At 39.3% G+C, this 16825-nt stretch overlaps 1 protein-coding gene across 12 annotated transcripts in view; it reads right to left on the minus strand.

The window, feature by feature from the left end:
- nck2a (NCK adaptor protein 2a) overlaps nucleotides 1-16825 on the minus strand; it is a 56035-nt gene that overhangs the window by 21608 nt on the left and 17602 nt on the right. For 6 of the 12 annotated variants that reach the window (XM_077580580.1, XM_077580571.1, XM_077580570.1 and 3 more), the window contains exons 1-6: nucleotides 5087-8552; nucleotides 4231-4372; nucleotides 3976-4138; nucleotides 1966-2158; nucleotides 1169-1231; nucleotides 41-103 (exon numbers count right to left, since the gene is read on the minus strand). In XM_077580580.1, coding sequence (XP_077436706.1) covers nucleotides 41-103; nucleotides 1169-1231; nucleotides 1966-2158; nucleotides 3976-4138; nucleotides 4231-4348 — 600 coding nt within the window. In that variant the 5' untranslated portion in view covers nucleotides 4349-4372; nucleotides 5087-8552. The other 6 variants (XM_077580573.1, XM_077580572.1, XM_077580576.1 and 3 more) reach the window with 4 other exon arrangements.

Raw genomic sequence — 16825 nt, forward strand, 5'->3', positions numbered from 1 at the left:
AAATATTTCAACATCAACATGCAAAGAGAAATCTAGTCACCTGGTCAACTTTGGCACATTCCATCACAGCTGCGTCTTCCTCAGGTTGTGCTTCAATTGAAACCTGGTGCAGATGAAGAGAAAAATACAACTAAAATGATATTCTTAGTAACACACAAGACTGTACCTGTGCATTAACACAGTTACAGTACAATGAATAGAATAAAGTATTGTGAATGCAAACAAATTTTATTTGCCATTACAAAAATAAACGCATACATAAATCCGTCAGCATGAGAGGTTTGTGTAAATTGATGATATCTATTTTTCACAATGAAACAACAGAAAACACACACAGTCCTCAGAGAGTCCAAACCTGACCACAGTATGAATTGTGAGGACTGTATCTGTAAATCCAAGCCCTGAAAACGTATTTTACACTCACAGTGTATAAATACACTGTCCTCAGAGTGTCAGTTATTCACATCTACAACATTGTGAGGACTGTGTATCTGCGAGGGCTGCACAGTATTGACAAAACATGCCACATGGGTGTTTTATGCAGTGAAAGAGGTTATTTCGACATTGAACATGGACACAATATATATCTTTATAATCCAATGAAAGAAATACATGTTTGTGCGGAAAAATAAGCATGCTCATTGTGATCAAATCCTTTCCAATTAAGTTATTTTTTGTTCGTAAAGCTCCTCGATACAATTCTCTTGTATGGCGATGCGCAATTAAGGTTGTCTCTGATTGGTCAAAATCAAACTCAACTAGGGCTGGGCAATAAATCAAATTAATTAGATTAATCGTCATTTTTAAAATTGAATAGTTGAAAATTTGCTAATGCGTGAATTTTGTCTTCTGGATTATTAAAGCTATTATGTTCCGTTACATCCAGATGTTATTGTGAGTTGTAATTTTGCACAAGTGGTGGCAGAATGTTGGATGGTTGGTTTTAAAGAGTTTTTATTTCTTTTTTTGGCCATATCGCTCAGCCCCAGACTAAAGTATACAATCAATCCAATATTCATTTGTTGCACGTCTTTGCAATACACATATTGCATGAGCCATTCGTGCGCCAAGATTTTTTCCATATATTGTGCAGCCCTAGTATCTCCACCCTCCACTAATTTCTTGCTTCTGAAAACCGATTTCAACATTAAAAAATAAATCTTGTCACCTGGTCAACTTTGGCGCAGTCTGTGATCGCTGTGTCTTCATCAGGTTGTTTTTCAGTGGAAACCTGGGGTAGATGAATAGAAAAATACCAATACAATTAAATTCTTATTAAGACAAGACTGTTATAATGTAATTTCATGTAATCATAAATGTGCGACCAGTAATTCTAGTATGTCACATGTATGACACAATATCCAAATGTCATGATAAGAAATCACGATATGATAATTAACATGATGTGAGGTTGGCGATACATTAACTGAGAGAAAAAAAATCACAATATTGTAAAAAATGAAATAAAATAAAAAATAATAATGATATTGAGAAAAGAATTGTGTTTTTGTAAATAACAGTGACAAAAGAGTTGGCCAGTATTTTTACCGTCGGGTGTTTCTATTGGCTCAGTGGTTCAAAGTTTCATTGTATAATCATAATTAATCCTTTATGTTTTGTCAAAACTTGCACGATAAAATGTTACTAAAAATCCCTATAGACAGTTTACGCAAGTTTTTAAATCAGTAATGCAGTGAAACGGGAGGAGAAATTCTATATTTTACCTTGTAATTCAATTACTGTACAGTGTCCACTAAATTTCCATATACCGCTCTTAAAATTTTTAATTATGGGCTACTGTGTTCCTTTTTTTTTTATGTTGCTGAGGCATAATCATGTAAATATACAATAGGTCTTTTCAGTATTTTACCAAAGATGCACCTGTTCATAGTGACAATACTGGGAAATTAACCTAAATTCAAACAGCAAGCCATTAACTCTTTGTGAAAATGAACTTGTCTCTACCTTTAGTCTCCATGGAAAATCAAAATTGCCATAGTTGTAGGTTATTTCCTCCCCTGGCTCAATGTCCTTTGTCGCAAACAAACAGAGATGGGGCTGTCCGTCTACAGTGATTCTCTGCATTTTGCTGTTTGGGCTGATGTGTTCATCATTGACGAGTCTCCCAAGTGAATTATCGTCTCTGGCTGCATCAATGCTGAAATTGTTAAATAAAATAAAAAAGACAAAATTAATAAAACTATCAAGACAAGCACGCATGGTCTGTATTAATAACCCCCACCTCTTCCACTATAATGTCAATGGTAAAATACAAAATGATTATAAAAAAAAAAAAAGTACACCCAACTCAGTTTATCAACATCTGGACACTAATTTCAAAATTAGTTATTTCAGGTCAGAAAATATGTTTAACTTCATGAAACTGAGTGAAGCTAAATTTGATTTCCGTACCGTAGGCATAGTCGGTCTGAGTGTTCATCAAAAACTAGAAATTTTATTCCTAAAATAAACATTTAAGCCACTGTAATACCATGCAGTTTGACCATGAGCACTATTGCTTAAATTCATAAAAATAAAAATAAAAATAACCATGCTTACGATGATCAATTCAAAATAAAAATAAACTCAACATGTCAAATATGGCCATTTAGATTTTAGGAACACAACTTTAAGCCATTAATACCTTGTTATTTTATGCATGGACAATATATAAAATAATGTTTCTGCCTCATATTGCGCTTAAAGTTGTGTTCCTAAATCCGAAACAGCCATATTAAAAATGTTGTGTTGATTTTTTGTTTAATTTACTGGGCAATAAGAATGTTACAGAATAAATGAAAGCAAGGTATAGAACCTTGCTTTCATTTATTCTCTTTTCTGCTGATCTGAAAAACGATCCGATCCGAACCGTGACTTTTGTGATTCTTTGCACCACCAATAGTTGTCGCCATGTTTGTTCCTATTTACAAATTAAACAGAATGAAACACGGATTCGACTACAGTTTTCACACTATTCAAATGATCGAGGTACTCCCATTCTCTCTTGATAAAACTTATTATTTAACATTAAGATTTTTGAGACAAATGTTCATTCCACTTAGTCTGTTCACCATTTTTGGGGGGTTATTACTGTCAGAAAATGTTTCAGATTAAATTAGCAGGTGCCGCAATGGTTATAATTAGAGAAAGTTACAGTTGTGCTTGAAAGTTTACATACCATTGGGGTTGTGTAAACTTATGAGCACAACTGTAAATGTACAAAACCTTAACGTTGCTTAATGACACTAAAATGCTATTAATAGTCACCGAAATTCACAAGCATATCTCTACTAATGTCAACTTCAACCTCTGGAAAATATCAAAACAATTGCCACAGTATTTTGGATTTTATGGGCATTATGCCGGTTTCTCACCATTATAATGTGCTCACATAAGTTTACACAACCCTAGGGTATGCTTTCAAGTACAACTGTAAGTTGACTTTAGTTTTACTCATCCACCAAAAAGAGAATCAAGCATTCAACGCTTCTGAACATTAAATGGAATTTACTTTAACATAGTTGAGAACTCAAATTTAAGTCACTGTAGTCTATTTTGAAAACTGCACACTTTTGATAAATTCTGGTAATGATATGCATTTGACTTAATTTGAGTATTGAACACTCACAGTAAATACGTTGACATCTAATATGTCTAAGATTTATTTATTCACTCGTTTTGTGTTATTTTGTTCTACCCGTCTTTATTGCATGACTGATATTTATTCCATGTACAGCATTATGTATGCAGCGATGGTTATTTTAAAGTCCTTTAGAAATAAAGTTGAGCAAGTCACACAATTTATGAGTAAATTAATTTGCTTGTTCTTCCCAAAATAGTCAACTTAACTCAACTTATGTTTTACAACATAGTAAAATCACTATACAAAGTAGCAGCCTGCAGGTGTTTATATTTTTTAGGGCGACTCCCAAAAAAAGCCTAAATTAAGTATGACAACACACCATATAAACATACCATAGTGTTTTTCCATTGAAGCGAAATTCAAACATGAAAACCTTCAGGGCATCATGATATACTCTCAGCCTGTTTTCACGTTCCTGTTTGCTTACAAGTTCTCCTCGGTATTCAATAAGAAAGTCTCCCTTCTGAAAGGAGCAGGTACTGAACACTCCTCGACCTTACAAAGAAAAAAAGGACACATCAGAAATATTTCATTATAACAATAATGAAAACTAGGCCCATACTAAAGAATATTTTACCAATACTCACCTTTGAATGAATTGATATATTTTATGGTGAAGCCATGCTTTTCTTTACCCAAGGATGAAAAGTATGCTGCCTCTTCTTTGGGCTTAACTTTTGCCCTCTGTCGCCTCATGACTGACATGTTAGTGAAGATAATGATCTAAAGCTATAGAAAAAAATGAGTTTCAATTAGTTTGATAGGTAACTTGTCGCAGATGTTTTGAAGTTAACTTTCAGTGTACCTTGAAAGCCTGTACAGTGTGCAGTAAATGTGCCAAAGAAGATAAAATACAGCTCTGCTAAACATTTTCATAAATGAAATGTAATGAACACTAACAGACTTTACTGAAATATTTTTATTGAAAGAACAAACGTAAGAAAACACAAATGCAGCAATTTACCAAATTATAAGTGATTACTAAGCCATTGTTTAGAACAAACAAGAGTAACTGTGAATTAAATTAATGACATAATGACATACTAAGTTAGGATGGTCGGCCTTTTATTCAGAGTAATTAACTTCATTACTCCGCCATACAGGGACATAAAACGTTTACTAGTACTTTCCTTAGTATATTTTCACATCACAAACCAGCCTATTAAACCACCCTGTTATGGCTTTCCTCTTAAAATTTTCAATTAGCATTTATCTTACTCAACAGACAGTTAGCTTTGCTATGCTAACTGTCGCTAACAAAAGCGTAGCAATTCTAAATAATTATCTGCATCCATCATAATCAACAAACTTTTGGTTTTGCTGCACTGACACTGAACTTGCATTATAATTCATTGCCGCGAAATTGTAAGGAGCAATGCACACGAGCGACCAACATTAAAAAAAAAAAAAAAAAGGAGGAAAAATGTCGGACTTTAAACCTACCTTATTAGCACAGCTGCAAGCCATCTGCGTTGAGTGGACGTCTCGTGAAGTAATTAGAGCAGGGGGCGGTTCTCTATCTGCTCGATGATGTCACTTCCGTACTCCGGGCAATATAATAAATCAAATTTAAATCAACAAATTGGTTCAGTTGTTGGATTATGAACATTGTTGATAAGAGTGGCTATTGTATGATTTACAGTTTTACAGTAAAAAAAAAAAAGATCACATTTAAAATTAACCCCAAAGGCTCATATACTAAATTAATTACCAGAGACGAAAACAAAGGATATTATTGCTAGAATTATAGATAGTTTTTTAATCGTAAAATGTGATTTTAGTTTTTTTTTTTTTTTTAAGTTATTTTTTAAATTTCATTAATGAAAATGTTTTTTTTGCTTTAGTAAATAAAATAACCTTGCTGCTGTCACACAGTTGCGGTCCGAGGATGTTTTGGTATTATAGTTTAGTAATGGATGCATGTGTTCTTTGGCAAAATTGTAAGCGAGCCCAATTCCTTGGCTTAAAAGCAACCTTGCAAATGAATGGTCACATGATGCTTTACTGTTGGCATGAAGCAGGACTAATGGTAGCGCTCACCTTTTCTTCTCCAGACAAGCATTTTTCCAGATGCCCCAAGCAGTTGGAAAGGGGGTTAATCAGAGAAAATAACTTTAACCTTTTTTCCCTTATTTTGGTCTGTATTTATGGAATCCCTTTTTCACTGGTCACACCAGGCAATCTTCCAAAAGTCTTACTGCCTCACCATGGGTGTAGATTGACTCATACCTGCTTACTGCCATTCCTGAGCAAGCTCTACACTGGTGGTGAATCAACTTTGAGAGATATTCCTGGCATTTGCTGGATTTTCTTGGGTGCCCTGAAGCCTTCTTCACTTAAAGTTTGTAAGGTCACCAAAGGAAATAACTTTAATTTTCATGGCAAATAGGGACTTTGCAATTCATCTAATCACTATAACATTCTGGAGTACATGCAAATTGCCATCATAAAATTACAATAATAATAAGTCAGCACTGCAGATTTCTTGAAAATCAATGTCATTCTCAAAACATTTGGCCACTGGTGCACAGAAAGATGTTAGACTGTAAAGGCAGGGTGGGATGTTAAATGATGAATCAATGTACGGCACTGTCAGTTTCTCTGTCTCTGCCTCCAGCTGTTCAAAGTGATGTGATAAACTGTTAACCATTGTACATTTTCAAATAAACAACCACTGAAATAATTAAATACTGAAATGTATAATTAAATGTCATAGGGTATTTCATTATTTAATTTATCTACTTAGGAATTGGTGGCTGCAAAAATAAATAAATAAATAAAGGCTCTGCGTCTACAGACAAACATTCACAATACACAGCATTTTGAGAAAAAACTGAATTATGGAGACGTGCGTAATTGTGGGGACAGGTGACGGTCAGCCAATCAAATGCTGTGAAATATACACTGGTGTGAATTATTCATGAAGTGGTGCATTACAAGGACCTTCCTACAGGGGGCGCCATCAAATACACAAAAATACACAAATTCACGTATTTATGGTTTATGAGGACATTGGCTAAAACTTTGGATTTAAGCCTTCTACAGCCCTAGAAGCACTTCTGCATTGAAATAATTATGAGGACATGGGCTGTGTCCTCATAATTCAAAATGTCCTCGCAGCACGGCATGTATTCAGGTGAAATGTCCTCATAATACACAAGGGCAAACACACACACACACACACACACACACACACACACACACACACACACACACACACACACACACACACACAGGAAAAGAAAACAAGAAAGCTGTGCTGACTTGGGATGGGCAAAACGATCAAAATCTGTTCTGGGAAGTTGAGCTACATCCAGGCTGTGCCATGACTCCTCTGGGCAGCATTTCTCTGCTCAAGAGGGCACTGGCATGGAAACAAGAGTCCAGGGCATTCAGAGAGAGTCTCCCAATTAAAAGCTTCTTTTCCACAAATTTGACTTCATCTTGCTGGTGCTAAATGTGCAGCAGGGGTACTTAAAAATGAACTAAACTGCCCATTAGTGAGGTGAAAAATCTCCTAAGCATCTTTGAGGCGAAGCGATACAACCTCAAGTTCCTATCATATAATCCCTTCACGGTTAGTGTAAAAATTAGAATGGAGGTATTTTTGAATGGCTTGCATAGCTCTTTAGTAATTTATAAGAAGAAGAAGAAAACAACAACAAAACACAAAGACAATACAATTTTGAGAAACGTATTGATTGTATAAATATCAACTCAAAATTAAAATTCAACACTATGGTGCAAACAAACATTTAACATTGCTGATCTAAGTAGTTAGTAATATATGATATCATTTAGACCTTATTGGCTACTAGCTAATATGTACAGCAGAGGTGGGGGACTCGAGTGATATGACTTGACTCGAATCAGACTGGAGTTGACGTTTTTAGGACAAAATCTGGAAAAAAACTTAATGTCAACTTGGTATCCAAGAGACTCGATTTGACTTGGAACTACATAAGTTGACAAGTCATCTTGTTTATATTTGGGAAATCTGCATTCTAACACAAGTTTTCTTTTTTTTTTTTTAAAGGATGCAAGAAAGAAAATGTTTTTTTCCTTCATTTTATTCGCATCAACTTGGCAGCCCAGTCAGTGTCACTTGCTGGTATGAAGTGGCAACCCAAGCACAAACAGCGATTGAGGCAGCTCTGAAGATCATTACAGCAATTTCTGGACTATATGCTGCTACTTTTTTCACTTGCATTCGACCCTGCGGCTAATACAAAGGTACGGCTTATCCATCAGATCACAAGGGGGCGCACTATAAAGGAACCGCAGGCAGAGCAAAACAAGGGAGCACAAATACAGTAGGAGAGACAGAACGAGAGGGAGACAATTTGCACCCTCGTTATGGAAAAGAAAGTAGCGGGAACCCCGTGCGGTAACATTAAAAAGACCTGCGGCTTACAGTCGGGTGCGGCTTTTATGTGTAAAAAAACTCGAGTATTGCCCAAATTTAGCTAGCGCGGCTTATAGTCCAGAAATTACTGTAATTTAAAAAAAAAAAAAACAAGCAAGATTTACTTACAGTAACGACTTGAAACTTGCAGGTATGTGATTTATTATTCCCATCTATGGCGTGCAGTAATGTACATGTTTTTTTTTCCTTTCTCTTTTTTCCACCTGGGAAAATGTTTTTTTTAACAAACCAAAACAAGAACACTTTTTTAAATCTTTAATAAGTATTTGAGGAGTAGGTAGAGACCTTTTTTTCCCATATTTTTCTTGCTACCAGAGCTAGTTCCTTTAATTGATTTTTTTATTAAACTGTACAAATTAAAGGTAAACTGTAATAATATTTTATTCAAAATGCTTGGGTGGCTCTATTCATTGACATTTTTTTTTTTTAAGTGATGCCAGAATGCAACAGGAGACTGGCTAGCACAGACTATTAGCAAGCGAGCCAATTTGTATTTACCTAGCGTATCCTTGATGTTCTTCACCAGGGAACCTTTCTTCAGGCTGTTCTTGCGTTCTACGTAGTTGGACGGCACGTAGCCCGTCTGGTTGGCGGTGTTGCGGACGCGCCACCACGTTTTAGAGTCGTCCAGCAGGAACAGGCGCTCGTTTTTTCGAATGTCAAGTTCCTGGTCCTGCTGGGCTGTGTAGTCCCACTTGGCTACAACAATCACCTCCTCTGTCATCTTTCATGGAGTCGCCCTGTGGAAGGAAGAGAGAGAGGGGGAGAAGCGTGAGTTCGATCAGGCGCAAACAGGCCCTTAGCAAATATGCTCCTCAAAGAAGAAAAGTTCATTCGAGCCTTGCATAATTTTAATCCATTCATCAGTATTTGCCGTGAGAGAGGATATGCCCTAAGGAGATATGCGGTTTGCTGAAAGGTTGAATGACATCATCTGGAAAAGCTTGTTGTCATATTAATATCCAATACTAACAATTATATCAATTCATTGGAGCAGCGAAATCTCAAGTGACTGACTGCTGTTAGTTTTTCAACAAAGACAAAAGAAAGAAACCTGCAAATACAGTAATAATATGTCCAGTTTAAGAAATGATAGTTACGTGAACAAAAGTTGGCCTATGTCGAGTTGACTTTGCTGGACTACCGCAACTTCTAAGGGATCCAACAAGTCTGATGGTACAGCAAGGTCGTGAGAGACAGTTAGGCCAAATGCATGCTGGGATATGGGAATCTCCATTTGTTTCTGTTTTTGTGATGAAAAAAAGGAGTCTCATGGTATGAGAACCATCCGAGCGATCAAGTTTATATTTAGCTCAGCAGCATGTCAAAAGCCTGCAGCTGGAAGCGCAATCGCGGGGATAAATGAAGGAAGTGCAATTATTCCAATGCGTGAGTTGTATTTTCATGCAGCACTACCGTTTACAACTGAAGGCGATTTAAGTGTTATTAACTTCAGGGGGACTTCAGTTCGGCTCAAGTGATTCTTCATGATACGACTCGAACCGGATGGCCAACCGTATGAATGGGATACTAATGGAGGAGCCAAGCAACCACAAATGAGAGTGATGGCTAATGAGGAATGCAGCCGCACAAATTAGGTTACATAAAAGATCCAATTGTGAGATCTCGGTTAGAGGGTAGCAGTCTGAAGGTATTACATTTCATCTTCACCAAGTGTGAGACAATGCAGCCATTACTGGATACAGCAGCCCGTTTCACTGCCTGTAAATGACAATATTTTCGGTATTTTCCCTGTCGCTGATTTGCAAAAAAACGGCAAAGACACAAAATGAGGAGATTAAAGTCAACCTGGTCTTTTTTCTCCCAGGTTGATGCTGCAATTCCAGGACAGTTCTGCGGAGAATAAAGTTGCATTGTGCAGTTCATAAAGGTAATATTAAAAGCTTTTTCTACATCATGCATGCTTCACCAATGCTTAAATGAGTACATGTGACATGATGCCACAGTTTCTTGGGAGGCTGCAGTTACGCTTTAGGCCATAGGTGGCAGTCATGAGTAAAATAAATAAATATATATATTTTTTAAAGTGACCAAGTTGACAATGCTCCTCTAACTGACACTCAATTCTCCCAAATTTGAATCATTTGACAGCACAATTTATTTATTAATTGATAATTTTTTATTTTATTTATTTTTTTTATTTTTTTTTTTCTGGGAGATCTCAGTATTGATCATTTGAAATGTCATCATCATTGTTCTCCCTTTTTTTTTTTTTTTTTTGTATGTGTGTTTGTGCGTTTGTGCGTGTGTGCGTGCGTGTGTGTGTGCGTGCGTGCGTGCATGCGTGAGAAAAAAATAAAATAAATAAATAAGAATTCCCATACCGTTCACCTAAACCGAACACTTCAAAATCCAGCCAGAGTCGTGGGGCCGCCAGGAGACCCGAAGGGGGACCAAAGAAAAGAAAGAAAAGCGAAGCCCAGCACCGACCAGACACCACCCACCGGGCCACTAACCTTCACCAACCCCAGAGACATCCAAACTCCAACAAATCAGGGAAACCTCAAGGGCCCAAAGGAGAAACTGAGGAAAGGTAGAAAGGACAGACGAAGCAGAGTGAGATCCACAGACACCAGCCTCCACCGAATCAATGACCTGAGGGAGAAACAAATTGTGTCTGAGTCTCGATAGATGCTGGTGTGGTGGATCTAGCATGCATGAAAATCTCCACCAAAGAGGGGAGCCGTCGACCCCCGCCAGGACAGAGCAAGCGCAACACCTCAGGGCCCCCCAGGCCGCGGCCGCGCCAAAGGACGACACCCGGGCCCCGCAGGGGCCACCGGCCGGAGAGCAAACCCCGGAGCAGGAGCGCCCCCCACCCCAACGCGGCCCGCGCCCCCAACCCAACGCAGCAGGACGGGGCACTGCAGGCCCACCAGGCACCCCACCGGCCCACAACCCCCGCTCCCCCCGCGACCCCAACCGCCTCCCCACCCCCGCCACCCACCCCAACCCAGCCCCAACCGCCCCCAGGTCCACAAATCCCCAGACACCCTCCCCACCCCAGCACCCCCCACCCCGGCACCCCCACCACCACCCCCCACCAACCAAGCCGCCCCCGCCCCCCGCCCCCACCCCCACCAACCGACAGCCCCCCAGCCCCCGGGGACACACCGCACCCAGGCATCCGCGCCGAAGAGGGGGCCGGGCAGCGGAGCGGAGAGGGCACCCGCGCCCACCCCACCACGCGGAGGGACGGAACACCAGGGGCAGAAGGGGAGATGGGGGCACCGGAGGACGGGCGATCTAAGTGAAAAACTAACCCTGTTACTAAGTTCGCCAGCTCGCCGACTGGCGAACTCTACCCCTAAACCGTGAGTGTGACCCCACCCAGTGTATATACATAAGTGTGTGTGCACACGGACAGGCGACCGCAGCACTGCTCCATACCGCTGCCGCCCCAACCGATGCCCCCCAGTTGTGTGGTGCATTAAAATTTGGAGGGGAGCTGCAGGGCGGAGACGGTGTCTGAATTGATAATTTTTTAAATGCAGTAGTCCCTAAGCTTTTAAGTGTCACTCGCCATTTTCAGGGATCAAAATAGAACCCCAAAAAAATATGATTCTCGTAATTTCAACAAGCCGACATACTGCGACAAGTAATACGACAGTAATAATGTGGTGCTGTAAAGCATCATGAAATGTTTTTTTTATTAGGGGTGTCAGACGATTATTATTTTTTTAAATCGTAATTAATCGCATGACTTCAATAGTTCACACACGATTAATCGCAAATTTTATATCTAGTCTAAATGTACAAAAAAAGTACAATAAAACATTTTTTTCTAAGATTCATACTCTTGTTAACATAAAAGTGGGAAAAATGTTTTACAGAAATATGGCTGCATTTTTTTAGTCATTGATACAGTAAATTCATAATAATTCAAAAAGATGTAGTGTACAGTAAAAAAAAAAACAAATGTGATATAGATTTTTCTTGGGGTAATTTTTCTGCCACTAGATGGCATAATTGCATTTGTAAGTTGTGACAGCTCAGCGCATTTTTCTTTTCATATTAAGAGTTATCTAATCTTTAACATGAAGTAACTTTTATTAATTGTAATTTTAAGTAATTGTAAAATACAACTTAAACCCAGTCTCCACAAATATATGCATTACTTTTTTTTTTTTTTAATTACTGCTACCTTTTGACTTGGATGCGTCTGCTGCATTGCGACTGGAATTTCCCCAGTACAGGCTTTGCAAGTAAGGGGTGGCGTTAAATGAACTTTAACGCAAACTTAACACACTCATTTTGACACCACTAGTATTTATCCTATGATGATTTAAGCGCTTGTAAGTAGATGGTTGTTGAGGCGTTACTCGAGCAGTAACTGAGGCAAATTGCCCATGTGAACGGGAATTCGGCAACGATGGGACAATAAGGTTAAGTTTAAAACTCAAAACTTGTTTCTCCCAACATTTTGTGTTGTTTACACAAGTATTTAGCATATGACAAAACATTGTCATGATTGCAAGATAATATGTTGCTGAGTGAAAGCTCACACAATCCTGCAATATCCCACATTTGGTTGGCTTCATTTATAAGGCAAGTGCCAGGTTTTCTGTCAAGCCTCTGATGCAGCAATTTTGTGGAATCTTCGTGGAAGGAAACCTAAAGCGAAAAAGGGAGTGGTGACATCATTGCACGAGCATGTTGAAAGTGCTACAATGGAGACATAAATATGTCTGTGCTTGCAGTGACTGAAGCTGTCAAACTTGATTTAAGAGAAATTGCGCAACACAGCACTGGGAGAGTTGGAATTGCTTTCAATAGAGATTTCACCTCTAACGGGGGGGGGGGGGGGGCAACAAGGGCAGCGGAGAAGGGTCACTTCCATGAGGCAGCTACAAAGTGCTGAGTCGCTGCAGAAGACCAAATTCAAGGCAAGAGGAAAACCAGTCCTATAATGACATCGATTATTCCATACAGTAAGACAGGACTGAGGTATGCGAACAAGCTGCGGCCTCTCACCGCCTCGGGCTACAGCTGCTGAATCACAGCAAGTTTCTATTTCCATTTTGTACTGCAATGATTCATTCGCATGGATGGGTGAGCCACCATGATCCTTGCACAGAGACTTAATGGTGGATTATTGCAATATCTACCGGGTTAGACATGTCCCCTGCAGAAATGACCTATTTATCTATTATCTATGTATTAATTTATTCACGCAAATGGCAGACAATCATTTGCGCTGCTGGTCTGTTGACTGATGTGACGATAGGGAGTATTAGTTATTGCCTAAAGTGAATCTCATTTGCATATTTATAAATATGCAATCGGCATAAAGTGTCACTTGAGTGGATGAGAGTGTGCGTACTTCACTCCTCAAAATAAATGCATAAGTGACTGCGGAAATGTAAACACAGCTCGCCATTGATCGCAAATTTGCAGCTGTATTTCAACTAGCAAAACATTCACTTTATTGGCCGTTTTGTCATTAGAATACATGATTAGATTTTGTTTGCATAATTATGGTTAATCTTGGTCTCATCAATTTTGTGGCTCACTTTAGTACTTTTTTGCAAACTCTAATCTGGCTTTCCGATTCTTTTTGCCGATCTGTTGTTTGCATCTTGCGGTATGGTCTGTCTTTCCCTAAAAGTCTTCTTCAAACAGTGGATTGTGATACCTTTGGAGTTGGCAGTGATGTGACCGACAATGTTTTTGTCATCAACTACTGTTGATACCCTTGGCCGACCTGTTCATCGTCTGTTGCTCCAGATTGTTGTATTGGGTATGCCCAGTGTTTGTGCGATTTTCCAGCTTCTCAGCTCTCTGGTCTTCAAGGTAAAAGGTGGGTGGGGTGAAGTCCTATAGGGTTACATAAAATGTCTTCTTTACTTAGTCGCCAAACTTGGCTGGAAGTTTGAGACCCTGCCGGCCACCTTCAAAATAATAGGCCGATTACCTCCTCTGGTTTACTGGCATGAAGGTTACACAGATCAAATCATAGGTCAGTTTGTTAAACTAGAAATGTCTAAATGCTAGAGGTGTGCATTTCTAAAACAAAAGATAATTTGATACATATCCTGGTTATCTGATTCAAGGATGGAACGATTCAGTGTGTTTACGACTAGATTGCTCAGTTCGAGCGTGTAGGATGCAATGAGTTTCATGTTAAAAGTAGACAGTTACTTGAATATGAATTAACTAGCATTTCCTTCAAAGAGATGTAACCGGCAGGTAAACAAGCTCGGTTTACATACCCTATGCCACAAGAATAGTGGGGGTCCACTGTATCAATTTATAAGTTTTTTATTATTATTATTATTATTATTATTATTTATTTATTTTTTTATCGGGCCATCAACTTGTTCAAGCTATATTCAGACCATTTCTAATCATTAAATTGTGTCACAACTTCAATCAAATCAAAACAGTTTTCCGATTCAAAAATCGTTCATTTCATGGTGCTATTAATTAATCCTCTATTGTTTGCTGCTTCATAAAGAAAGAAAACACAACCGGCTATTGGAAGGTGAGCCGCATACTGTACATGCTAACGTCCAATTGGGATGCAAAAAGGACTGCAAAACATTCCGAATATTTTAAGTTCCCAGTCAACCAAGGAAAGCAATTATTAACTCTTTCACTGCCAGACGTTTTCAGAAACGGGTTGTCCCCAAAGAAAAAGAGCTTTTTTGTGAAACGATGTTATTTCATGCACTCTAGTGAATTGTACACTTCTTTTTGTCCATGAATGATGCCACAAACACCTAAATAGTGCTTTACTTCTGTAAAACGCTTTCACCAACAATGAAAAAGTGTTTTTTGATTGCAAAAGACGTTTATTTCCATTCAACAGTGTAACAATTTGACAAAACAATTTTGCAAACTATTTACAAATGTGTGCAACTGTGGTACTACTTACAATTATGTGGATGTTTCAAATACAGTTTTTCCATTTGTAACGCTCCCCTGCGTGCAAGGAGACGCCAGGACTCGCACAACAGTTTACTTTCACTTTCGCATTGGTCCGTTTTGCGTGCAAACGTTACACTTTCTTGACGGCCTTTTTTTCCGGGGAATAAAAAGCAAGTAGCAGACTGTACACACTTCCTCCGATGAATATGCATTGGACTCGGGGCACTCTCCGTCGTCCGATCGAACGTCCGCCTGTGCGTGCTCGGTTGTGTTCCGCGTTACGACACCGTCATAGCCGCCGCGTCAGCGGTTCCAATTTCGCCGTCAAGCTCGGATTCACCTTCATCATCATCGAGGATGATCATCGTCGTCATCAATGTACTATTTTAGCGTTGGTCGATGCCTTTCGTCTTGTAAGTGTAGAGCTGCTTGCAAACGCTCGCCATTGCCCGTTCCCTCCTCCATCTAGCTCCATCTAACGTCTTCTACTGCCGCGTCAATGCTTCTTAACCACGGAGTCACCACCCTCATCTTCATCATCGATGATGATCATCGTCGTCAACAATGTGCTCTTTCAGCGATGCTTTTGGTCTTTGAAAAAAACGGCTCAGGCGTGAGCTCCTCGCGACCGGCCGCCATTTTTCCTTTGTCTTCCATTCTCATCTCCTGCTCGACGCTCTAGCTCCGCCTCTACTGACGCCCACCCGATCTTGTCAAAAGAGAGTCATCGCTGCCCTCTAGGGGCCAAAAATAGTCATTAGGCACAACAGACAGACTGGAAACTTTCACCAGACATGCGGAAGGGTTTCCTCTACCCGTTTCCAAAAAAAAAAAAAAAATAATCATTGGATGACGTCTTTTGACGTCATTGGCAGTGAACCGTAGGTTTTTACTTGACGTCTTTAAACGTCAGTGGCAGTGAAAGAGTTAAGTAATTAATACTTAATTAATTAATTAATTAATGATGTTCAACTCACAGTCAAATGGTGAAGACAAATGATAATGCTGCAAGCCACCAGAATGCCATATTTTACAAACACTGCATTCATATTTATTATAAATACTATATAAGAAATATTTTAAATATAAGCTACTTAATACAAAACTAAGAAATGGTTCCATGTTGTTTGTATCAGTTGGCTTTTAGAAATATGGAAGAATAAACATTGCACTCTATAACCACAATATCCTCTTCGCTTCTTTCAGTAATGGCCACATAGTTAGCTATTCAAGCGGAACGCCACTTGCTTGTACCTCCCTTCTGCTTCACGATATCAATTTCTTTGTCTCCTGGAAGTCTCTGTTCATTTGCCATAGAGCAGGGACGGCGCTTCAAACCAAGCCGGGCCTCCTCTCGGCCCAATTATGTGCATCAGAGAGACATCTGCAGCATGCATCACATCTGTAAACGCGCCGCCATCACTTCACTCGACTGCCTTTACAGCAAACAACATAGAACTACATTACGATGCACTAAACAAAATGGCCTGAATTTAATTTGACATCAAACCTGGTCTCCTTAGTGGGTGTGGGTGCTTTTTGGGGGGTTATTTCCAGTTGCACTACAATCAAATGTGGGAGAGTAAATCCCCCCCCCCCTCTAACGATGTTCGTTCCTCTGAGAATTGAAAGAGGAGAGAAAATAGATGAGCTACAGGCTGCTGAACTGGCCTTCGCCGACCCGTCATGACACCTTATAGTGAGGCGGGAATGCTCAGGGGCTCTTTCAACACGGCACAAAGAGAAAAGCGACGTAAAAGAGGATTATAAAAAAAAAAAAAGAGAGAGAGGAGATGTTTAAAGAGAAAAAGGTCTGGCAGAGCTTTCGGTGTCTGCCATTCAGGTCAAACACAAGGAGCATTCAA

The sequence above is a fragment of the Vanacampus margaritifer genome, chromosome 11 (genome assembly GCF_051991255.1).
Source record: "Vanacampus margaritifer isolate UIUO_Vmar chromosome 11, RoL_Vmar_1.0, whole genome shotgun sequence".
Lineage (NCBI taxonomy): Eukaryota > Metazoa > Chordata > Actinopteri > Syngnathiformes > Syngnathidae > Vanacampus > Vanacampus margaritifer.